General features: G+C 39.9%; 1 protein-coding gene across 1 annotated transcript in view; it reads left to right on the top strand.

The window, feature by feature from the left end:
- The window catches only part of arl15b (ADP-ribosylation factor-like 15b), a 74,362-nt gene that overhangs the window by 37,473 nt on the left and 11,624 nt on the right, over positions 1–25,265 (top strand). Inside the window, exon 4 of the mRNA XM_036594544.1 lies at positions 1,760–1,968. Within this exon, the coding sequence (XP_036450437.1) occupies positions 1,760–1,968 (209 nt within the window). The remainder of the gene's footprint in view (positions 1–1,759; positions 1,969–25,265) is intronic.

The raw sequence follows: 25,265 nt of genomic DNA, 5'->3' as shown, positions 1-25,265 counted from the left end.
AAGGATAATTTTGAATTTATCACTGTTCTGTACTTTGCACAAATTTCTGCGTAGTTCAGTTATTAAATGTAACAAAGTCATTGAGAGTGATGTGAAATGAGAAACTTTTTGGTTTCTTTACAGTGGTGGTGATAGGAACCTAAGGAGGTTCCTAAGAAGAACAAATATAGTCATTTTATTTACTACCCAAAACAACAAATGAACCTATTCGCATCCTGTGGTTCATAGGTTCATATAGTGGTAAATTCAGACAAACTTGCCATACAACGCAGTGCATGTTCATTTCTACTACAAATGGATGAAATAATTGATTTAGGCCAAAGTCTTTGTCTCAAAACTATCAATAACATTGTCTCAGTAATCTGGCAGCATATTACTAATTATTACATTTCATGTAATGACTTTCTGTGGGGTAGCTTGAGGCTTTAAAAGTTTTCAGACGTCTGGTTTCTATCACCACCACTGAACCTATGAGCAATTCTGGCTCAAAATGTTTCTCTAGAACAGAGCATTTCACAACCTCTCTGAATGAATTCACATCTTAATAATTTAATTATGTGGAAATTTTGTTTAAAAATAGGTGGAATTCCCTTTTAACTGTTACCCCTTCCTACCACACGTGACACAGCCCATAAGCTAATTAACAAACTCTATCAGGTTCACTTGATCAGTGGAAACAAAACAAAACAAAATTGCTTTTAGAGTCTGTGATTGTGGCTTTAAGATTACTAATAACAAATGAAAGATGGTAAAAACCAGTCCGAATGATGTAAATGACATCCTGTTAACTGGTCTTCGTGAGCATTCTTTCGTTGTTAGCCACATTAGCAATTTTTGGCAAAATTCCTTTAAAAAATCTAGTAAACTCATAAATCAGTACAACATTAAGATTAAGAGTGCTGGTCTGGAGGCATTTTTGTGGGGCCAGCTGTCACTTTATGTGAAGAAGATGAGACACATGAAGCAGGCTTGTAATTAATGCAGTGCGTTCTCTGTTCTGAGCATTCAGAGGGATGGGAGGTAGAGGCGCTTTGGGCCCCGTTTCTTCACGGTTTAGGGTACGGGCTCCCCCTCAGTGACTCACTCTAACCAAAGCCATGCTGCGTCTGTGCAACTTGGTGGCCACATTTTTGTACCCCCCAAAATTGCTCTGCACAAGAGAAACCATATGTTGACTGTAAAAGCGGACCCATTTGAACTGTGCTGTAGACTGGCCATCACAAGAAACCATTTTAATACGCTCTCAGGGTCGACTTTAAAGAAAACAGTGTAGCGGTGAGTGTCTTTTCCTTTTAGACCCAGCCCTCCCACCCATGCAGGCCCCCTGAACGGAGTCAGAAGTTGGCATGCAGGCTTGAAGTCATAAAAATACATAGTGCAAGATCTACAGTGATTTTGTGAAAGGGCAGGCTGGGGGTCTTCTCCCAATACATTCCAGCCATGCTAAAACTGGAGCTATGTTGAAATCTGCCCCCACCCAACCACCATCTCTGCTGCCAAAATGTTGTTTCTTGAACTTATTAATGTCGAAGCTTTTAGTTTTTCTCTGTTTGGGGCGCAATTAGATTTACGCTCGCTAAATCCAGTGTGAATTGTCCTCAGGTCTCTGTGAAGTAACCCTTCACAGAGACCTGAGGACAATTCACACTGGATTTAGCGAGCGTAAATCTAATTGCATTAGATAATGTGCATACTAAATGTTATGAATTCCTTGCTGAGATTGTGACGGTGTGAACTGACGTGTTTTTCTGCCTTGCAGGAGCGGACTCCATTAAAAAATACTGGAGCCGGTACTACCAAGGCTCTCAGGGAGTGGTGTTTGTTTTGGACAGCGCCTCGTCGGACGAAGACCTGGAGATAGCCCGGACGGAACTCCACTCGGCCCTGCAGCACCCTCAGCTCTGCACGCTGCCCTTCCTCATACTGGCCAACCATCAGGACAAACCCGCTGCTCGCTCTGTACAGGAGGTAACCTGCTGCTTGCTGAGAGATTCTCTTCATTGGGTGGACGGTGCTGGAATAAGTGGATGTGACGTCATAAATACACAGTTTTTTAACTTGAGTTAGGACCGGTTGAAAGTGAAACATGTGGAAATATTCTGCTTTACCAGCAGCACCATGTTTGATTCAAAACTGGTGTTAGCAGAAACAAAGAGAGAAAGGAGCAAACTAATTTGTTCATAAGGCAGTATTAACCTTTTAAGGCAGGCTCAAAAATGTGACTCTTTCTGCTGTTAAATCTATTCTTCTCTGTCTATCGTGATTTTTATTTTTTTTTCAGTGCATTTGTTGCAGTTATTTGATATGCAAAGATGATCTAACAAAGCAGAAAACTTATTAATTCTGAAGATTTTTATTTAGTTTGTCTCACAAACATCCTTTTTGATAAAGCACATGAATAGGAATATAAGTCACACATCAGTGGTGTTTTTATCATTACTGTGACTAAACAAATCAGTAGTAAGTTTTTAGCAAAGCAAATTGCATTCTGAATGAGCTCTTCCTGTTGCTCAGATGAAGTAATATTACTGTAGTATCAATTGGCAGTATAGAATATATTGTCTAAATTATATAGCAATTATCAACGGCAGCACAGCGATTGGGTCACATTGTTACCGGCTGATACTCAAGTACTCTGATCACAGTTAAACTGTTCTGCAGTCCAATGAAGGGGGCTTTATACCTCTCTAGCCGACACCTGTCATTAGTCATGGTGACCTTAGGCTCATAGCATCCCATTCTATTGGCAGTGCTTTTCCACAGAGATCATACAAGCTGCGTGATTGCAGTGGCACACGTGTGTCAGCAATGGGTGCGTCTTAAAATAGCTTAGTAGAGTCCACTAGTGCATCTAGATCATTTTTGACATATATTGCACATATACAGTAGTACACATGCACACAAGCATCCATGAACATGTGCACATACACAAACATATTATAAATGTGTACATATACATGCATGTGGAGAGTTTTGCATCAGAGGTCTGCATGTGCATGAAGAACTGAGAGAGACAGAGAGAAAATGTGTGAGACTGTGCAAAATTGACAAGGACTCAATCTTTCAAATAAAATGTAACCTACAATCAAACAAACAGTCATGACATAACAAACCTGATGTTGTACATAAAAAATGGCCTGGACCAGGACCTGATATTTTGCAGAAGCGTGTCAGGCCGGGTAGCAGACCTCTAAAGCGCCCATACCCTAAATGTTTTGGAGACACTTTATTTTGAGTGGTCCTTTTAGACGAAACAAACACTCAACAGACTCTCAGTGACAGGTCAAAAACATATGATGGTTAGGATTAGGTTTTGGGTTGAGGTTAAGATTAGAGTTACGATTAGGACCTGGGTTAGGGTTAGGTTTTGGGTAAGGTTGGGTAAAGTTAGGTTTTGCATAATGGAACTAACACTTTAACAATACATCTACTTAAAGACTACTTCAAGATATTTACTTCAGTGTATTCAGATGCTTCACTACTACGTTGTTGATGTGTTACTGATGCTGTTGATAGTTTAATTAATCATCTACAACAGACCTGTTTTTTTCTCTGAGGTATACTTATGACATTATTGTGAACATTAAATGGATGGAGCTGAACTGCTGTAGGCTGAGTTAACGGATATATGTAAATGTGTTGGTTTTTGTGGCATCACAAAAAAAAAAAAACTAAAAACAGGCTCAAGTTTTTTGCAGCTTAATTTCCATATACGTGTGGACCGGGAAGTGACAGTCCTATTTAGAGACGGTGTTTACATGCTACATCAAACTCTTTCATTAAGAGATGGGTTCCATGATATGGGTGCTTTAAAGTAAAGAAGTCAACAGAACACTTCTAGAATAGCTTGCACATTGACTGCATGCCCTTGCTGGTCTCAGCTGGTCAGCCTCACGCTGTATGAATACTCATGATAATGACCATAGTTTTAATAAAAAAAATAATAAGAGCTTATATATAATTAACTTCGGTTTCTGCTCAGCACTCAGAATGCTTCACAGCAGGTTGACCAAAGCGCTCATGCTGGACGAGATGCTTTAAAGTAGCCAATTCTCCTTGTTTAACCTGCCCATTTAAAGCCTGTAAACAGTAATTGCATTAGCCACTGCTCAACCGTCCCCTCTGCTAGAGATGGTGGTGGCGGTTTGCCTCTGTCTCCGAGGAGTTAACTTGTTGTTTGCAAACACTGACAGACCTCAGACCTCAGGGGGATTCTCCCCCCGTTCACACATCTCCAGCAATGAACTACTCTGCTTTTTCAGACTTTCACATAACGAGAAAGACAATGAGCCATTGTGCTTGGGAACCCAGAAATGTTACAGTTTGGGGGCGAGTGTTGCTGCTCTTTTCTTGTTTCATGAGTGTATTTTCTTTTTTTTCCACGGCTGTGTTCGAGATACAGCTGTCTTGATGTGTCTCAGGTTTGAATGTTTCTCTGAAATGTTGGTAATGACACGAGAAATTGAGATTTACTTGGTTAGAGTAAGCTTTTGGAATGCATGGTATGTCTCTCCTGTTACAATTTCTTTTTAATGGTCCCCTTTTTGTTTTTATGTTTTGAGGCTTGGATTACTCAGGCCTCGTATGTGTGCGTGTACAATTGTGTGTAGCTTGGCTCATAGATGAGTTGAGCTGTAGAAAGCTGAAGTGTGTTGAACGCACACTCACAAGCGCATACTCACATCTGTTTTCTGTGGCGAAATCGGCCCGCAGGCTGCAGGGTATAAGCCAATGCACTGAACGCTAATTAACTGGCCGTGAATTGGTCCTGAGTGAGCAGTAAATATCAGACTTTGGAGAATAACACATCCCAGTTCACTGATGTATGTCAAACTGGAGCTTTTCAGTTGGCTGCCCCCTTTCTCCAGCCCAACTGTAGATAGTAATGCCCTTTGTTTTATTTATTATATTAGTAAGTGAGAACTGGAACGCGATGTTACCAGCTTGATTTTCACCAGGCAGCATTGCAAAGATGACATACTGAATTGTAGTATGTTGACATACAGTACTGTGCAGAAACTAGAGACCATTGATTTATTTAATTTCCAGTCAGAACAGCCATTAAGTACAAGTTCTTCATTTTTCAGCATCAGGGAAAAATGTAAAAGCGTATTAATTACCAAAAAAAAAGTTTCAATATCTAAATATATCATTTTTCAGTGTTTAGCTTATCCACCCTTTGTCTTCATTGCAGCTTTCATTCATTTCAGGAAACTTGCTTTTAGGTTTTCAAAGAAATTTGGAGAGATACCTCCAAAATTCGGTCTTAGATAGTCTTAGGTTGCATTTTTCTGCTTCTCGTTATCCAAGTTATCTAATAATAATTAACTCTTTATATTCTTATTAAAAATTGGGATTATAGATTTTACTGTGCATTCTGCAAACACACAAACCTATATTTCCATGCAGTCTTAATCTTACGGGCATTTACTGATTTAATGAGGTTCTTCAATGGAAATCGTATGTCAATTAATATAATATTGAGTAACTCAGCATCTTTTGGTAATAGACTATTAATGGTAATGGTCAGGCAATTGTTCTGAGAACATCAGTAGCTTTTTGTTTGATTTCCAAATAATTTTGGCTCTCTCCTTTTCTCAGTAAGAGCTTCTTGACAGCTACACATCCTTTCAGACCCACTGAGTTGTTAAGTTGTCTTGCCACAGTGGAAGGATGGACAAACACCTGTGGATTATTTTCAGAACTGAGGCAGCTTGCTTTTCTCCTCTTTCTGAAAGATGAAAGCTTTAAGTGCTGTTTATCTGATGGTGACTTGTTTGGTGGTCTACCAGGTCTTGCACGGTCATTAGGAGTCCCATTTTCTTTGTTCCTTTATTTTCCTTTGACTTTCTCCTTCCTTATGCAACTGTAATATCTTACATCTAATCGTCTCAAATATAACACCAGAAATAACTTGCACTTAATGACCATTTTGATAAATGAAGGGTGGTTCCTGATGTTTGAAAGTATTGTATGCTCACGTTTTAGTGGTCTTGAGTTACAAAAAGCATTACAGTTGAAGTAAACTGATCTGATTTTGCAAGTCTGTTGCTGTCTAGATAAATATCCTCTACTTTGGAATTGGCTTCCTACTGCTGAAATATTTCTGGCATGGCGAAGGTACATTTTTAATCGTATTGGCTAATGCTTGAACTAGGAGGTTTCTAATAGAATAGCTGTCTGAACTCAAACTGAGGTTCTAATTTTAGTTGATACAATGCAGAGCCATTAGTTTGTCTTAAGCACTCCCCTTTGACACACCATTAATTTAGTCTGTTCGTATTAGTGTTTGGAAAGCTTAGTCTCTGCGGATTGATTGACAGCTCTGTAAGCCATCGGTTAGGAGCCATTAATGTGTTCTCGCTGGGTGTTGCCTGCTTGGAACGAGCACTAGAAAATGATCAGCTTTGCTGAACATGTTCCCGAAACATAATCTTCCCTTTGTTCCGTTTTCTCTGTGTGCCGCTGTTCCGTGGAGACCCCCCTTCCCCCCCTCAACTCTCTCAAATATTTCATGTTTGCGAGTCACGCTCTGCTCGGATGGAGTGCGCCGACACATTTGCGTAGCCACATCAGAAACATGTCCGGTTGCGGTCAGTGAGCCAGAGCTTTTTCGATTCGGAGAGGTGGTAGATTGTGATAGATCGCGTGTCTGGCCCAGGGCGGCCATCTGATACCGTGACCGATTCCAATATGAGTTCGGCCTGTTTTAGGGTGTTCCGAGCGCAGCACTGAGGCTGACCTGCAGAACAGCAGTTTCTGTTTTAGAAGCTTTTCTTCAATTCCCTGATTAGGATTGTGACAATAAGGGTCACATAAGGACAAAAGAGGGAGAGTGGTCACTGCATGTCATCCTCTTCATCTTTGCTTCTCTGATAACTGTAAATTTTCCACTTCAAGTTCTTTCCCTCTTGTTCACACCTATTATCAATTTAGTATTACAGTATATTTGAGAATCGCTGTAGTTTGAGGTACAGTCATGTTGAATATCATGGCCCAGCTTCCAAAAAAGCACTTACATTATTAAGCACCTTTCAATTGACAGGATTAAGACAGGGTTGTGAATTTCACAATGTGATATACATTGTGTTTTTTGCACCACAGTATGTTGCATTTTTATTTAAAGTAAAAAAAGAAATGTCAACTTCAATTGGGTCAAGTTGATTTTATTCGCAATGCAAGGTGACAGCACCTGGCGAAAATGTAATTAACGAAAACAAGCAGAAGTATCAATATTAATGGGATGTTGCCATCATGCTGATCACCGTATCATTCGTGGCTCTTTCTTGTCTTTAAATGACACACACAATGCAACTTGCATGCTCCATGCTGGAGAAACCTCAGGTTGCTAAATGTGAGCAGTGAGTTCTAAAGCCACATTCTTGTGGTTTACATATTACAAATGAACAAGGTGTTTTCCATCATTAGTGCACATAGGGCGGACATGTTAAAGACTGAAAAATTGATATTGTACTTTGTTCTTGAAACTTTTCTAATTGTCTTTAAAATATGTTCTGCTTTTTTTTTCTTAATGCTAAAAAATGAATAACTTGTAGTTAATTGCTGCCCTTTAGAACTCTGTAGAAAGTGGGAGTGTGTGGTTTGACTGGATCTCTATTGAGTTTATGCTTCACTCATGTGCAAGTGAAAAACCATGTCTGTACTGACTGATGGACAACTAAAAAAACGCTTCAAATATTATTGTTTTAAGGGTCACTTTGAGGATGAGTAGAAGGTATTCTAGCATGTAAATTACTGGATTAAACCTAAAGAGTAGAAAATATTGGATTTGATAGTTTGAGCATAATAGACTACTTGTAGATGCTCATCCTAAATTAAGTGATTCAATTAAAATAGTTCTTTTTAAAGCCTAATAGTTTTTAATGGAAGGCTAGAAAGCTTTGTATAAAACCCTCGCATGGTGGACTGAACATCACCTTTTAGCCCTGCCACATGACTGAATGTTGTGCTCCAAAGTTTATATAGAAACTTAACTCCAGTTTCGTTTTCTCCGCAGTCTCTCATGTTTCTTGCCAGTGTGTGCTCCCCTGAAACTGTATATAAGACAGCTTCCAAACTGATTTAGCTGAATATTCCAGTGACTTTTACAAATTTTTTTTCCAAGTTTAGCAGTGCTTCATGGTCCTGTAATTCTTTGTGCCAAAATCAGAGACCACCACACATTTTTTCCAGTCCAAATAGCTATTAAGTACAAGTTCCTAATTATCTTTTTTCGGAGATATTTCTGGGATTAAATATAAGATGATCTACTTGCATTACAAAGGAAAACGTCAAAGGAAAATAAGTGAGTGAGGAGAAAATAAAGCTCCACTTTTGCTTCGGATCTGAAAAAATCCTCAGATGTTTCTGTCCATGCTTCCACTACAATATTAGCGTTTGCAATACTGATATCACAATAAGACTGCAATATGCAAATTTGACTAGAAATGCAAACCTGGAGTTAAAAAATATTAGAAGATCGACATAAAATGGGTCTCCTAACAATCTGTGGACACACTTTAAGGGTTGTGTGTAAATTTTAGTATGCTTTTCTAAAACTTATGCTTTTCTGAGCATATTGTGGATGTTGTGGACAACTACGTTTTATTACAATGAAGGCATAATTGGTCCTGTAAAGTACAACCCATTTCCAAAAAACTTTGGACACTGTGTAAAATGTAAATAAAAACAAAATTCAATGATGTGCAAATCATTTAAACCCTATATTTAATTGAAAATAGTACAAAGGCAAGCTATCAAAATTTTATTGTTTGAAAAAATATATGCCCATTTTGAATTTGATGCCAACAACATGTTCCAAAAAAGGTTGGGACAGGGGCAACAAAAGGCTGGTAAAGTTGTGTAATGCTAAAAAAACACCTGGTGGTTAATTGGCAACAGGTCAGTAACATGATTGGGTATAAAAAGGCATCCAAGAGAGCCTGAGTATTTCAGAAGTAAAGATGTAGAGGGGTTCACCACTGAAAGACTTGAGCAAACAGTGCAACAATTATAGAATAACGTTACTCAATGTAAAATAGCAAAGAACTTTTGCTGTTCATCATCTACAATTCATAATAACATTAAAAGATTCAGAGAATCTGGAGAAATCTCTCTATGCAAGGGACAAGGCAAAAAACCAGTATACGCTGGCCGTGATCTTTGGGCCCTCAGGCAGCACTGCATTAAAAACAGACATGATTCTGTAGAGGAAATCACTGCGTGGGCTCAGGAACCACTGTCTGTGAAAAGAGTTTGTCGCTGCATCCAAAAATGCAAGTTAAAACTCTAAACCGCAAAGAAGAAATTATAGCTATGTTCACATTACAAGCCTTATTGCTAAAATTCAATTTCTTGCTCAAATACGATCTCTCTGACAGGATGGTTCTCACTCGTTTAGGTAAGTGATTCAAATCTGTCATTAATGTGAATGAACTGGTGTCCTGAATTGACCCACATGTAGAGCTGGGCGATATGGCCAAAAACGTTATCACGATAAACAAAATTCATATCGTTCGATATCGATACATATCGCGATAAATGTCAAATCATGATTTCTTTCACGTTTGAAGGCTGATTTTGCTCCAGGGTGGTTAACTGTGGTTTTAAACTATCACTTATGGTCCGATCATGACAAACACTCGGCAAATAGTGGAACATTTCACTAATCTGTCATGGAAGAGTGGGAGAAAGTTTCTGAGCTGTTTTTATCAGCTTGAAATGCACAGCTGCAATTTTTGTAATAGTCATGATTTAAGAAAGAAAACAAATTATTTTTAGCTGTCTGGTGTCGAGCGCTCGGCTACCCCGTTACAAATGCTAAACAAGTGGCCAACAACAGTGCTAAACTCTTTAGTTTCTCAACAACGTCAACTCGGTTCGGTAGGTCACTGCCGTCACTCCTACCACATCCATGTCAGAGCATATCACAGTATTCAGACACCAGCTAGCGACGACTGGGTTTCTCTATGCTATCGTAGTAGTTTAAGGGGTGAACCGCAGTCTATCTGACGTTCGCTGTGTAAAAGCATTATCTGCAGTGTGAATCTCTCACACCAGTCACAGAGTCCTCCTTTTAGGCATGTTTAAACTGAAAGCGGTGATTTTGTGTCTTGTTTGATCTACCGTATCATCAATTCACCGTGTTTTGCCGGAGCGCTGCTTCAAGTTAGCCAGCAGCTAAAAACAGCTAGCCTGGAAAGATAGCGCTCTCCCGCTCTCCAATGCCTCACAGCTTCCTCAGTTTACTTTCGAACATGAACCCACTTCTTTCTTTCACTTTCGTTGCTCGAGAATGCACTAATACTGAAATATGACGGTTTGGCGCTGTAACACGGCGCTGTAGACGTGGTTTAACACCGCTAAAGTTGTTAGGATGCACGGAAAGAGGTGAGTTCACTGTAGGACAGTACAGTTACACCACTGCCCTCGTCACTCACACTCGGTCACAGGAGAACAGATCGCCGATAACATCCACTCAGACAGGGAATGTATAACTCCGCGTTTCAGCCGTTGCTAAAGTATATTTGGCGACCCTTTTTTTACTCGTGGCCCCCTCCCTCTCTAATCAAGTCGAAAAATTCGGAAGTGCGCCCTCTCCTGGCGACAGCAGAGTAGTGTCGCTTTCCTTGCAGTAGAAAGCGCCACCAGGGCTTTCGCTAAAACGTGGAAGTGTGAGAATAGTGGATTATATCGAAAATTTATCGAACCTGTCTTATCGCTCTATCGAGGAAAAGTTATATCGCGATACTTATCGTTTTATCGCCCAGCCCTACCCACATGCACACATCCTGCTCAGTAACGTCTCGTGAATGAATCACATTCATCACGTGCATCATCAGCAAACAAACTAACATGCAGAATGAGCCTTCACTGTGAAGATAATTAACTCTGATCAGCTCTCAGCTGCTCATTATTAGAGCGAGACAAAGGCGAAAATGGTGATGTGTTGCTTTTCCACCGTTTACAGGCTTTAACTTCTGTTTGGCGCTGCTGCCATGGTAACGCTGAATGATGGTGCACACGCAGTGGAAAAAAAGGCAAATGAATTCCGATCTGAGCGTTCACATTAAGGTCGCATGGCCATGAATTGGTTACACATCTGATCTAGGACCACATATGAAAGTGGCTCAGGTCGGATTTGAAAAGATCAGATTTGCATGTCCACACAGCCCTGAAAACATCAGATCTGAGTCACATTAGGGCAAAAAATCTGATTTGTGCCACTTCAACCTGGTAATGTGAACATAGCCTGTATGTAAACAGGATCCAGAAACACTGCTCATGAGCTCACCAAGCTCATTTGAAATGGACTGAGTGGAAGTGGAGAAGTATCCTGTGGTTCGACAAATCAACATTTGAAATTTTTTTTGCAAATCATGGACACTGTGTCCTCCGGGCTAAAGACCACTTATCTTGTTATCAGTGCACAGTTCAAAAGCCAGTATTTATGATGGTATAGGTGAGCATTAGTGCACATGGCTTAGGTGACGTGCACATCTGTGAAAGCTCCATTAATGCTGAACAGTATATACAAGTTTTGGTAACATATGCTGCCATCCAGACAACGTCTTTTTCAGGGAAAGCCTTGATTATTTCAGCAAGACAGTGTCAAACCACAGTCTGCATGTATTACAACAGAATTGCTCCATTTTAAAAAGAGTCCGGGTGCTAAACTGACCTGCCTGCAGTGCAAACTCATCACCCACTGAAAACATTTGGCACATTATGAAATGAAAAATATGACAAAGGAGACCCTGAACTGTTGAGCAGCTGAAATCCAGTATCAAACAAGAATGGAAAAACATATCACTTTCAAAACTACAGAAGTCGGTTTCCAAACGCTTACAGAGTGTTGTTAAAAGAAAAAGTGATAACACCGTGGTAAACATGCCCCTGTCCCAACTTTTTTGGAACATGTTGTTGGCATCGAATTCAAAATGGGCATATATTTTCCAAAAACAATAACATTTCTCAGTTTCAACATGTTGTCTGTGTAGTATTTTCCTTTAGAAATATGGTTTACGTGATTTGCATATCATTGCATCCTATTTTTATTTACATTCTGCACAGCATCCCAACCTTTTTGGAAATGGGGTTGTAAATGTAAATGTGAAATATTGAACAAAAATCATTGCACCCACAGTTTTTGATGGCTGTTTTAAATGTGGTGCTACTTGTGCATTGTGTCGGTGTCAGAATATTGTAGTATGTGTCGTGCATTGTGAAAATGTCTAAGTATTGTGATATGATATTTTTGCCATATTGCTCACCCCTGCTGCAGACATGCAAGCTTTAGATTTAACCTTGGTTTACTGTTCTTAGTGGAGTGATCTGAATTTATTTCCGATGGTAAACTCGATGGTAAAAGAACTGATCCTGACTTCAACTTGGCACTGTTTCAGCCGTTCCTGGTTGAGGCTTTAAACTTAGAAGTGACGTCTGTTAACAGCACGTGTGGGCTCTCTAAAACACAGAGATCTGACGTCAGAAGTAAGCTTCTCCAATGACGAGAAGGCATTTCCAAAGCATTACCTTCTCCCTGACCACTTCACTAAAACCTGATTAGACAGAAACAGTGCACTTAGGGCTGGTGCTGAGATGTATGCATGTGCGAAGAATGTAAGATATTAAGAATGTGTCACCAGGGAGCGATTGTGTTGAAACCGATGTGTTACAGGTCTCAGCAGCCACATGAAAAATAACCTATAATTGCTTCCGTCTTGAGTACAGACGTGTGCCAAGATCACTAGTGGCCCAGTTTTAAGTCTGCTCAGAGGGATGACCTTAAATTTCCAAGTGGACCGCCGAGAGTTGCAGTTTTATCTTGAAGTGTGTTAATGTTCTTGCTCTTGTTTTTGGTAATGTTACGTTGTGTGCGATATTGAAAAGCAATTAATTTTAAGATTTTAAGAGCTTCTAAGCAGGAGGAGAAATGTCTCGCTAAGCCAGGACTTGACTGCCAGACAAAGTTCATTGTACAATATGCATGATAGGGACAAAAATCCATGTGACAGTTACACTAATAGAGAGAAATTGTAATATACCTTATAATATGAGGGGGCACCTTTTGAGTATTTAGGGTGAAATACTGTGCTAAACACCCACGAAAGAGTGCCAAATTCACACCCGCAGTTGACCAATCAATACTGAGGATGCAGTCTCTCTAGTCACTCATCCGATATGGAGGAAAAGATAGTTTTGGATGTTTTCAAACACCCAGAGCCGTACAACCCTCAACACAAAGATTACCACAATCTGAGCGTGAACGTTTTTTCTGTTATTATGCAGTATTGTGCAAAAGTCAGAGAGCGTTATTTATGCAAAACTGCTATTAAGTCCGATTTATGATTTATCAATGAGGGGAAAAAAGAAAACAGAAAACATATATTTAATAGGAAATTACACAGAAGCTTGAATAACTAGATATACTTTCTTTCAGTGTTTAGTGTGTCCACTCAGCCTTTATTACAGCTTCCCTTCTTTTCAGGAGACTAGCTTCCGTTTCTTGAAAGAAACCTGCAGGGATGTTTTTCCACACCTCCAAAATTCAGTCCTAGAATTTGGTTGCATTTTCTGCTTTCCATCCTCTCAAAGTAATCCCAAACACATTCAATGATCAGGTCATTTCACAAGCTAACTGTTGATGAATAAGAAAAGAAGTAGAGATTTAGAGTGTATTTAAATAGAGAATATAGATTTAGAAACCATGGCTGATCACAAACCGATCATCATTTCTTTATTATCTATTTCTGTCTCTGTATGTGAAAGCTCTTTAGTGCAGTTAGATGATAATCACATACTGCTGATACACATAGAATTAGTAAAGTTATCTAAAAGCTTTTTAACTGTGCCATTCAGAGACTTTTTTTTCTTAACTTAGTGTGTTCCCTACTTAACTCACCTGTTGCTCTATTTTCACTTAGATAGCTTGATATTGTAGAAATATCAAACTGTGTAAGTGAAAGAAACTTGATAGCTTGGTATAGAAATATCAAGCTATCTAAGCAAAAATAAGCTATCTGTCTGTATAACTATCCTCTACTATGGAACTGCCTTTTATCACTACTTTTGTGAAGAATGGAGCAGAAGATGCTACAAAAAGCCAGATAAAGCTTTTTATTTGGAAAAATGCATGGCGCGCAAGCTGTACTGAACTTGAACTCTCAGAACAACTAATTTACAGTGAGAGCCTGAAAAAGGTTGCAGCCGCCCCAAAAAATCTTGACTCCTAAGAATCGCAGTGTGGCTGCATCATTTAATCAGCCAGTATTTTTGAGAAAAAATAGTATTTTTTCCATGCTATCTCTGACTTGTGTGCACTATTGTAAGTCAACATTAAAATGTTTTACAAGTCACTCAGGTACTTATGCTTATATGAAGTCTGTATTCAGGTAATTTGGCCTATTTAAAGCACGTTCACATTTGTTGTAATAAATATTACTGAAGTAACTAGATTGATTCAGTTTTTGCCTGAGTAATATTAGGGGTCTTTTAGTTCATTACATGATATCCATACTTTTATTTCATTATAAAATGTCTTAAAGGTGCTTGAATCACTGAATCAAATCACTTAATTGAACCACTGCATGGTGTACCTAATTGAATCATACTTCATTCACAAAAACCCTTTTAAATGGAATTGAAAATCAGTTTGAATTTAATTGATTCTCTGTAATCTCGAAGATTCATGCTCTTAACTGTATGTTTATGTTTTAGCATTCTTGAATTACAGAAAGAGTTACAGTTTACATCTGATTTTGCAAGTATGATATTGTCTGGATAACTGTCCTCTACATTGGGATTGACTTCCTGCCACTGACATATTTCTGGCATTGTGATAATACTCTTTTTAATGTAATTTTATTAGTTTTATTGTAATTATTCTTTTGAGAAAACACATTTATCCCCTTCTGTATGCATATTATGTCCAAGCCTGTAGGTAATGGCTGTGTTGACCAGAATTTGAATAAACGAGGGGTGTTCTCTGACTTTATCACAGTACTGTAGATCAGTAGAGCATTTGGGATTTGTTAGTCACAGTTGCACATTGCGACCTTTTGTGGTATCAATATTGCAAAGAGCCGCATTAGCGGTTAACAAACTATATTGTGCAGCCCTAGTTTGTTATTTATGTACTTCAGCCTGTCTATTTGCATTGTAAGGAGCTAAATCTCTTTTCACACCCTAAATGACATGGCGTGTGTAGTATGCAGGAACCACTCCATCACTTATTTCACACCAGATATACACATCATGAGACAATTGCTGTTTCTATTTGTGTTGCATTTTCAAGTAATGCAAGCAGCAGATATCTTTTTTGTGTTTATTGCTTGAATAAATGTAAATTACATTTGAGTAATACTATTTAAATAGCTGTTAGCTGCACGTCATGTGGCACGGTTACCACATCTTGTGTGAAATGGCCTTGACTTATTATTCAGCTAGCGAGTAAATATATTTACACAGAAGTGCATTAGATTGTATTACTGTATTAGGCTGAAAGACTGTATTAGAGGGAAGCACTCAGAGAGATGCTGATAGAGGCTGCTCAGTTCAGGCAGTGAGAGCTGGAGTCTCCTCCTTCATCTTCTGTGCTGGTGGTCAGACAGCACTCTCTGGACCCAAACAACAGACTCGTTTGTTGTTTCCCCCCCGGGGGCTCGGAATTCGCTCAGCCGACATTGGCATGGTTTCCTGCTCTGGGTGCCAAGGCCAGTGACTGATCAGCAAGACACACACACGTATTCACTCTCTCCACTGTCTGGGTGTCTGTCTGGCTCTCCAGCATTTCCTCTGTCTCTCATGACATTTGCTGTGGAAGAAAAAGATCAATGCTGTCTTGGTTTTCATTAACTGTGCAAAGTAACCATTCCAGGTTATTACCAGTTTTGTCTGGAAAGTTCAGATCGGCGGCTGCCACATTCTGTAGACCACATCTGCACTCGCCTTGCTTCACCTGTAACGATTAGTTTATCAGTGATTGTGTAAGCAAATCCTTCTCTTTGCTTTGGCGAAGTGCCGACTTGGCGCGAATCTTAATCACTTTTGTGTGTGCGTGTGTTTAAATCCCTTCCACATACTGAAGGGAATGATTCCGCTTTTGGACCATTGATGTTGGAGGGGCCCCTGAGGCCCAGAGGTCCCCATAAGGACCCTGCAGCTGAAACCCTACACTATGGAGTCTCAGCCAGTAGGGTAATTTACCGTCCCCGTCTGCCCCTTTCGCCTCACGGAAGTAGCCCCACTGTTTGCGGTAATGGATTGGGAGGGCACGGTCATCCGTTTAAAAGAGTCCCGTCCGTCTCTGCGCTCGCACATACATACTCGTGCAACCTTGCGACCTCCATCTCCTGAGGCCAATAGTGCTGGCTTGTGATTTAGAGTAATAATAAAATTACCACGTCTCTGGAAGCAGACAGGGCACCCGTAACATCTGGCTCTAATAGAATTATGACTGATGGAGACGGATGCTTGCAGAGCCAACATGAGCACAAGAGGTCGCCGAGCAGGAGGCTCCAGAAAGAATGAACACACCTGGTTCCTCCTCTTCTTTTCTCTCGGTCTCGCTCTCTTGCACTAACTGGATGGGTGCAGGTATAATGTTGCATCACGTTTCCTTTGAGATGGCAGAATGAGAGGAAACAGTTGGAACGGTGGCACAGAGTGCACAGATAATCTCCACCCACCACGTCCTCAGGGACCCTCTGGCTTGCTTTCATTCATGCCATTCGCAACATTGCCAGCCAAAGAAGTACCAAATTCTTGGACTTCACTTCTAACTAACTAATGAAGTCCATTAAGCAGGACAATGGACTATTTATTTTCTTCAGTGGGAGATTTGAGATGATAAGTTACAAAGGTACCAAACTAATGTACCGATGTTGAGAAACTTACTGCCTATACTCTGGGATACAAATTCTCCAGGAGTTGTGGGGGGGATGCGGGAACGATTTGTAGAAAAACCTAGAAAACTCCTCATTGCCATCAGGCGCCATCTATTGAAGAATGTTTTTTTGGGGAGTGGAATTTTTCTCTCTTGCCCGTCGTGAAAGCTGCGTTTGAGACATGCAGACAAAGGCCATCTTGTGCGCCTGAAGGAGGGTGAACTGTGGCAGGACTGTCTGGCTGAGGCGGACGCAGCATTCTGTCTGGACCAGAGAGAAAGCGAGCTGGCCCAGACACTATTGTGTGGCCACGGCAGGCAGCCTGACTTGGCCATTCTACACACAGTGAGAGAGGTCACTGCTCAGGCCACTTGGACCAGCGCTGTCTGTGTTGTGGCTGTGCTGTCCGGTGTCCGCTCAGACCCCGAAAACCACCCGCAGGGCCACCAGGTGGACATTAAGGCATAGATGGTTGACTGCCAAAAAAAAATAAAAAATTCTGTGGGTGCACAGACATACTTATGCAGAACTAGAAGTCGAAGCAAAGTGTCGACTGATAAGGCTTACAGCAATCAAAGAGAACTGCTAATTCAATGCTACTGTTACTCTTATTGCTACTACTGATGCTGCTACTACTACTACTACTACTACTACTGATAATAATAATAATAATAATAATAATAATAATGATCTCTTTTTGGCTCTTTTTAAATGCTACTATTCAGTCTAATAATATGATGCTTGCACTATACTATACTGGTTTTAAATGATTTGTAGGAAACTAAGAAAAATGAAGAAATTTAGCATGTGTCTAGCATCATGAACATAACTATTCCGCAATAATTGAGAAAACTGTGTCTAATAATAAATTAGAGATAGCATATCTCTATCGATGGGTATTGGTATTGGATCGATATCAGCAGAAAATGCTGGATGAAATATCCTAAATATCAGAGGGAAAAATCAAATGAATCCAATCTAATCCAGTGACAAAGATCAGTATTTAAGGACCAGAATTTCAGAAAAAATAACATATGGTACATAATTGAAAACTTTTGAATTTAAACATATAATTTATGGTGCAAGGTGTGAACATGAAACACATTAAACATTTCTCAAAGGATTTTTGTGCACTGTAGGTTTTAATTCTTCTTGGCCAGTCAGCAGTCTCTGCTTTGCGCTCTACACCGTTGTTGCTCACTACTACATTGGCAGCTAAGACTACTGTCTGTACATGACAGACTGCTTCAAGGAGCTGCTACAGGAAGAGCCTCAGGGTGGTACCTGAGTGACATCATATGCACTTAACAACCGTCAAGTCTTTTTAGAAGCTTGTATAATGGTCACTGCGACCTCCGCACGCCGTCTGCTTAACTGGACCTCATGACCTGCCTTTCAGACAGACTGCTGACATCTCAGGACAGCAGCGTGTTTTCTGGCCCGGCAGAGCCTATTTGAGATGTTGCTTCTACTGTAATCGAATCACTGCCCTCATGAGCCACTATTACTTTTGCCAATTAGGTATTTTTAACCAATTTGATTTGTGGTGCTGTGAGTCTGGACAGCAAGTCTGGCCTGGCTGTGTTGTTTGTGTTTTTGTTGGTGATGTGTCTGTCTGCGTGTCTGGAAGCACTTCAGGGTGTGTGTGTGTGTGTGTGTGTGTGTGTGAGAGAGAGAGAGAGAGGGAGAATCTAGGATAGTGTGTACGAAATACATCTCCTTGAAATGCAGATAATGCAACAAACCAATACAGTCTATTAGGAGCCAGGGGGAATCATGCAAGCCTGTTAATGCTAACCAGTCTCACTAGCTTCCATTCATGTGTAGCCACTAGGCACCTGCTGGTATTCAGTAAATTTGGTACACCACAATATTAAACACGCACAAGAACATCATCAAGGCCACTTTAAAATACCGGCACTGCATTTTTGTCAAAAAAAAGTGCTGAGCGGAGCTTGTAAATGCACAGCATTGAGGAAGAAGAAGGACACAGAACTTTTTTTCTATGAAAAACTGTGATACCACCCAGCTTAGGGAAGGATAAATGCTTAATGCAGACACAAACTGCATGTGTATGAAGTAAATGTTGCTAAAGCATAGCAAACGTAGGAACCTGGTTTTGTTTAACAAGCAGCTCAACAGACTGCTAATGGGCTAACATGAGTTTTAAGTTGAAACGTTAATAAAGGACTGTAAAGCAACCTGCACAGGAGAAAAAAAAGTTATTTGAATGTCTCTGTGCTTTTTGTTAAAAGTCCTTGTGTAGGCTCGAGTCCTGTATTATTGAACCCAGCTTGGGAAAAAAATACTGCCGTTGGCTTATGCTAACATCTTATGTGCATGCTAGCAGAAATGACCATTTTTGTCCCAGGTGTTTGATAAATAGAGCCTAAAAATAAAGTGAAATTTCCTTTTTAAGCACTGTTATATAATGAAATACATGGTATATTTATGATATGTGATAAATCTCAGGATTTAGGCATTTTTTATGTTGGTACTGTACAGGAGTATGCTCTCCTCAACTTCTCAACAGTCCAAACTGCAAATAGTCATGTGGACAGTTTTTACATCTTTAATCATTTTATTGTAAGTATTGCGCATGTATACAGCTATTTAAACCATGACTTTCAGAACATGTGTTTAACATCCAAAGAATATCTTTAAAGATCTTTTTTTAAATATCATAAATCATGGATTAGGCAATTATTGTGATAAAAAATTGTCAAATGCCTCGTAGCCATTAACATTTCTGTGTGAAGTACAGAAGATAACTGGTTAAGGTAATATGGTGGGAGTCTAATGTGTACTGTAAGGCCTGGGGCTTAAGGTTAGGCTTTTTTATGTACAGGTTAAGTGTAAGGAAAGGGCTCCACTTCCCTACAATATGTTTCTAATGTTCTGGAGCCAGACTATTGAAAGGCCAGTCTCAATGAGTTATGAGTGTTGTAGACATCACTGTAACTCAAACGCTTCCTTACATAACAACCCACTGTCACTTCTTATAATGCTGGTAAAGTCACGGTTATTTAGGAGGTCACGGTACAGGAGCAGACAGGGCTTTTTATGTTTGCATGTTTTGTGTGCTGGTTTGTGTTTTTATTTTTTCTGTTCACCGGTTGCAATTGCAATTTTTTGTCATCTTATAAGGAAGTGCTTTAGGCAATCTTTATGTCTGCCAATGATAATGATGATTGATGAATGATAATTTTATTGTGTCTAAACAATGGATAGTGCTCTTCTCCTGTTGTAACACACCCTATACAGCTAATGGGCTTTATTATTGCTAAGTTCATATTGAAGGTTTAAAAATGTTACAGGCTGCAATGCAGAGAAACTTGATCTCAGCCTGCCCACACAAACCTGGAGCATTGGATGTCTACAGTGCTGTTAAAAAGTATTCGCCCCCTTTCCAAGGTCTCTGTTTTTGCATATTTCTCACACTTAAATGTTTCAGACCATCGAACTACTTTTACTGTTAGACAAAGATAACCCAAGTAGACATAACATGCTGTTTTTAAATGATGATTTCATTTGTGGAAGGAAAAATTCTGTTCAGCCCTATCTGGCCTATCTGTCTACTAGATCAACCATTTAACCAGATTCAATTGACTGTTGGGTACAGGTTCACTAGCCACATGCAGGCATGATTACTGCCAGACCTGTTAAATCGAAACATCACTTAAATAGAACCTCTCTGGCAATGTGAAACAAATAGAAGGTCTTAAAAAACAGCTCATGATGACATCAGCAAACCACAGTGAGAGCCATTATCCACAAACAAAGAAAACTTGGAACAGTGGTGAATCTTCCCAGGGGTGGCCGGCCTAAAAACTAAAATTTCACCAAGAGTGCATAGACGAATCATCTAGGCGGTCACAAAAGACCCCAGATGAACATTTAAAGAATTGCAGGCCTCACTTGCTTCCATTAAGATCAGTGTACGTGATTCCACAATAAAGAAGGCACTCAGCAAAAATCACTGGCCCAAAAAAGCACAAAGGCTCGTCTCCCATTTGCCAAAAACATCTAGATGACCCCCAAGACTTTTGGGATTATATTCTGTGGACTGATTCAAAGGTGGAACTTTATGAAAGGCATGGGTCCTGTTACATCTGGCGTAAAGCTAACAACCGAATTCCACCATGAGTAGAGTATACCAACAGTCAAACATGGTGCTGGTGGTAGTGTGATGGTCTGGTGCTGCTTTGCTTCTGCAGGACCTGGACGATTTGTCATAAATGATGGAACCATGAATTCTGCTCTCCATCAGAAAATCCTGAAGGGGAATGTCTGCATGTCAGTTGGGTTATGCAGCAGGACAGTGATCTGAAGTGTGCTAGCAAGTACACCTCCTGAATAGCTTAAAAGAAACTAAATTAAAATTTTGGGGTGGTCAAGTCAAAGTCCTGACTTGAATCCCATTGAGATGCTGTGGTAAGACCTTAAACCGGCAGTTCATGCTTGAAAACCGTCCAGTGTAGCTGAATTAAAACAATTCTGCAAAGAAGCGGAAGCCAGAATTCTTCCACAGCGTTATAAAAGACTCATAGCAAGTTATTGCAAATGTTGGATTGTAGTTGTTACTGCCAAGAGTGGCACAACCAGTTATTAGGTTTAGGGGGCAATTACTTTTTTGAATCTTTATATTCAGTAAATGGAATGATTATTTAAAAGCTGAGTGACTTTGGGGCAGTCGTGGGCTGGAGGTTAGGGAACCAGTCTTGTGATCAGAAAGTCGCCAGTTCGATCCTCTGAGCTTACAGTACGTGACTGAAGTGCCCTTGAGCAAGGCACCTAATCCCCAACTGCTCCCCGGGCGCTGTGGATAGGGGTGCCCACAGCTCTGGGCAAGTGTGCCCCCTGCCCCTTAGTGTGTATGTGCTCACTAGTGTGTATGTGGTGTTTCGCTGCATGGATGGGTCAAATGCGGAGTCCTTTGTGGGGCTAATAAGGTTCACTTACTCTTATTGGCTTTATTTTAAGATTAGTTGGATGATCTGAAACATTTAAATGTGACAAATTAACAAAATTAGAGGAAATTAGGGGCACATACTTTTTCACAGTGCTGTATAGTACACTAAGCTGGCCACAACTATTGGTATTTTGTCACTGTTTAACTGGGTAATTGCACATGCATAGGAAGGCACCTCAGTGCAGAAAGTTTTATCAGTCTAATGGAAACACGTTTTTCCCAAACACTTGGAAAACATAAGCATTTGTGATATAGGTAGAAATGTAGACACTAGGCTTGAGCTGATAGTCACCCATGGTTTTTATCTATTGCGGTTGTCTATCATATTGGATGATTTAATTGTACCAAACATACCATTCGCAGTATTAGGAGACACAAAAGTAAATATATTTTTCTCGCAACGATGTTTCATATTTATCTTAACAAGTAACAAGTTTTCATTTAATGCACAAGTTTTCTTTTAGTCCATGTATTGACTCAGTCCTGATATTGTGTGGCTTTAGAACCTTCTGTAGCGGCACAACACATTTTTGTTCTTGCTAGGCTGCTGCACGGCTTTATCAGTTTTTCATCAAATGGCTTAAAAGATCTTTGTGTGACGATTACATGACTTCTTAAAAGAAAGAAAAAGCGCATAGCTACACGAGCAGTATCCCCTTGCTATTTTCAATTTTTTGAAGTGTCACTTTAAAATTTACCTGCCCCTAGACGTCTTGGCTGCCTGTACTACACAAACTCTCATTGTTATGTGTACCGTGGTCTTCTCATCTTCTCATGGCCTATAACTTATGTTTGTTCCTGGCTATGGGAAGAGAGTAGCCTTGTTTGCTGCTTGTTTACAATGCACTTCCAGAAATTCTGTTTTCTTCCAGAACTTAGAAGGACATCATGTTTTTGTATCACTGTTTTAATGTGCCACATATGGAATGATTTTTGAAATTTTCTTTTTTTTTTTTTAGCTGGTCCACATCTACTTTGTCCATTTCTAAGTTGACTGAAATGCATTGCAGTGCACTGAAACTGGGAAATGCATTAAAATAAAATGACTTTTGGCTTGAAATATGGCATGTGTTGTTTAGATTTCGTTGTCTTTAACCTCCAGCTTGTTTGCTTTGCTTTGCATTCTTTGTGCATTACCTGTTTCCCAGTCCTGTTATTGTTATCTTAAAAATTAAAATTTGTATTGACAGTTTTTCTTTTTAGATCTTTGGCTTGCCTAATGTGGTATCTAGTAGCTTTAGAAAAGACTTGATCAACAGGTCAATAGTCTGGAGTAATGGAGAAAAACACAGTACAGTTTCTGTGGGGATTTTCTGGTCCACGTAGATTGCCTCATCTAAATAAGTGGAACAATGTTTTCCATTGTTCCAAAAGTACAACACACATGCTTTATATTACCGGTGTTGATAAACTCATTCTCTGGGAGTGAAAACGAGGGTAGCATTTGAAGAAAAATTTATGAAAACTTGTGTTTGCACAGCTTACTAAACACTCACCTCATATAACTGTGGTGTGTAGTCTTCTAATATATAGCTGTCATGGCAAAAACTAATTTCATAGCTCTAAGGTTTTCATATGGTTCTGAGTGAGTTTAGCTACTGGGAATATTGGCTAAAAATTATGCTGCAGTTGTAGGTTGAACTTCCTTGTAGGCCATAATTGACAATTGGACATCTTGTCCTGCAGCCCATGCAGAAGAAGACCCTGAGTCACACACATCTTCTGGCCAACATTCTAGTATCTTAAGCATTCTGCTGCAAGATCAAGGTGTTTTTTTGCCAGAAGATGTTGAGCAAGAGCTCCATGGACACAGTGCATACATGCACACGTATTCTTACACTGCTTGGCCAGCACATTTTTGTTTTGAAACATGAACATGATTTTGGCCAAAGCCCTGGCTCTGAGCTACTTCATCTGGAATGTTTTCCCTCTGAGGAATCCCCAGCAACGGGCTTTTTTTTTTTTTGCAGCTTTATATAAAATATTGTTCCATTTATTTAGATGAGAAAATTTTGCAGAAAGAGACTGCAGCCTCGAGCGTTTGAACAGTGGGACCAATAGATGGGTTTGTGGTTTGCAAAGAGTCTAATTTAACATTAGTTAGTTTCAGGAACATGTCAGGATATGTGCTGAAAGATAACATAAATGCCAGCTTAGTGGTCCCCAAATCTGAATTCATTATCTGTAAGGAAATGTGACTTGTACAAAAAGCCCTTGCTTGCAGGCACATTCACAGCTACCTTGTTTAGTTCAGACTAGTTGAACTTTTTCTTTGGTTAGGCTCATTTTGACAGGTGTGAACACTCCATACTTGGGTCCTCACCAACTGTGGACCACCAAATATCCCGGGTCTTGATATGCTTTCAGCTTGAACCCTGGATCCGTTCACTGCTGGTGAGAGAAGGTTTTTACCATGATGTACCAAACTCAAGAATTCATTATGCTTTCCGCTTTTTCTAGCAGCATGTCAGTACTGCACTGACCACATAACCTGCCCGTTTTAACATTTCATTCCTTATAGATGCTCTTAAATATTGTTCTTGCAGTATGAGCTGCTGCCAGTAACAGCAGATGAGCAAAAGCAAAGCAGTTGATTTTGGCACATGGCAACCTGATTCATACTGACATAAAATGAAACCAGTCTGTGCTTTAGATGTAGGGGAGACTTTTGCAAACAAACTAGGTGTGAAAACAGCTAGAATCTGCATAGAAGACACAGAAGAATATATTACAGTTAGACTATGGCATCATGTGCTATCTTGGCACTGGTTGCAGGAAGACAGGTTCCACAATTAAGTCTTGATTAATCTGAGTTTCTTGTTTATGCTCTTAGAATAGACCTGAATGTCTGTGAAGCTGCTTAGCGACAATGGCTAAAAAGCGCTACACAAATACACTTGAATTGAATACAATTGCATTGAATTGCTTCCCAACACAGTCCTCCTGGACCTTGCGCTGCTCTGCACTCCACACCAGTCCAGCTGCCATCACAGCTGAGCCAGATATTCAGCATTTGATTACCTGATTTAGGTGTGTTGAGAAATGAAATAGAGCAAAAATGTGGGCTGCCTCTGGGTCTTTTAGGATTACCTAGGGAACCATTGATTTAGGGTTAAACAAGTCATTGGAATGTTATGGCTGTCCAAGCTCAAGTTTTGAACATTTAATGATCCCTAAAAAAAGCATCTCTCCTGCTGTCTACATAGCTTGAAGACTTGGACGTTTCTGTTAGGGGAATTCAGCAGAATATAGCTACAGGTGTTTGTGTGAGTATGCAGTTCTTTCCAAAGACGTTTGTGTTGCAGGGATCAGAAATGACATGGTCATTTATATCAAATGTAAGTTACGAAATATATAGTTGTCCTGTGCAAAACTCAGAGACCAACCTTCATTTAAATTTATTCAGC

The sequence above is a fragment of the Colossoma macropomum genome, unplaced genomic scaffold, assembly GCF_904425465.1.
Source record: "Colossoma macropomum unplaced genomic scaffold, Colossoma_macropomum, whole genome shotgun sequence".
NCBI classification, from domain to species: domain Eukaryota; kingdom Metazoa; phylum Chordata; class Actinopteri; order Characiformes; family Serrasalmidae; genus Colossoma; species Colossoma macropomum.
This window is presented reverse-complemented; position numbering and strand designations above follow the sequence as displayed.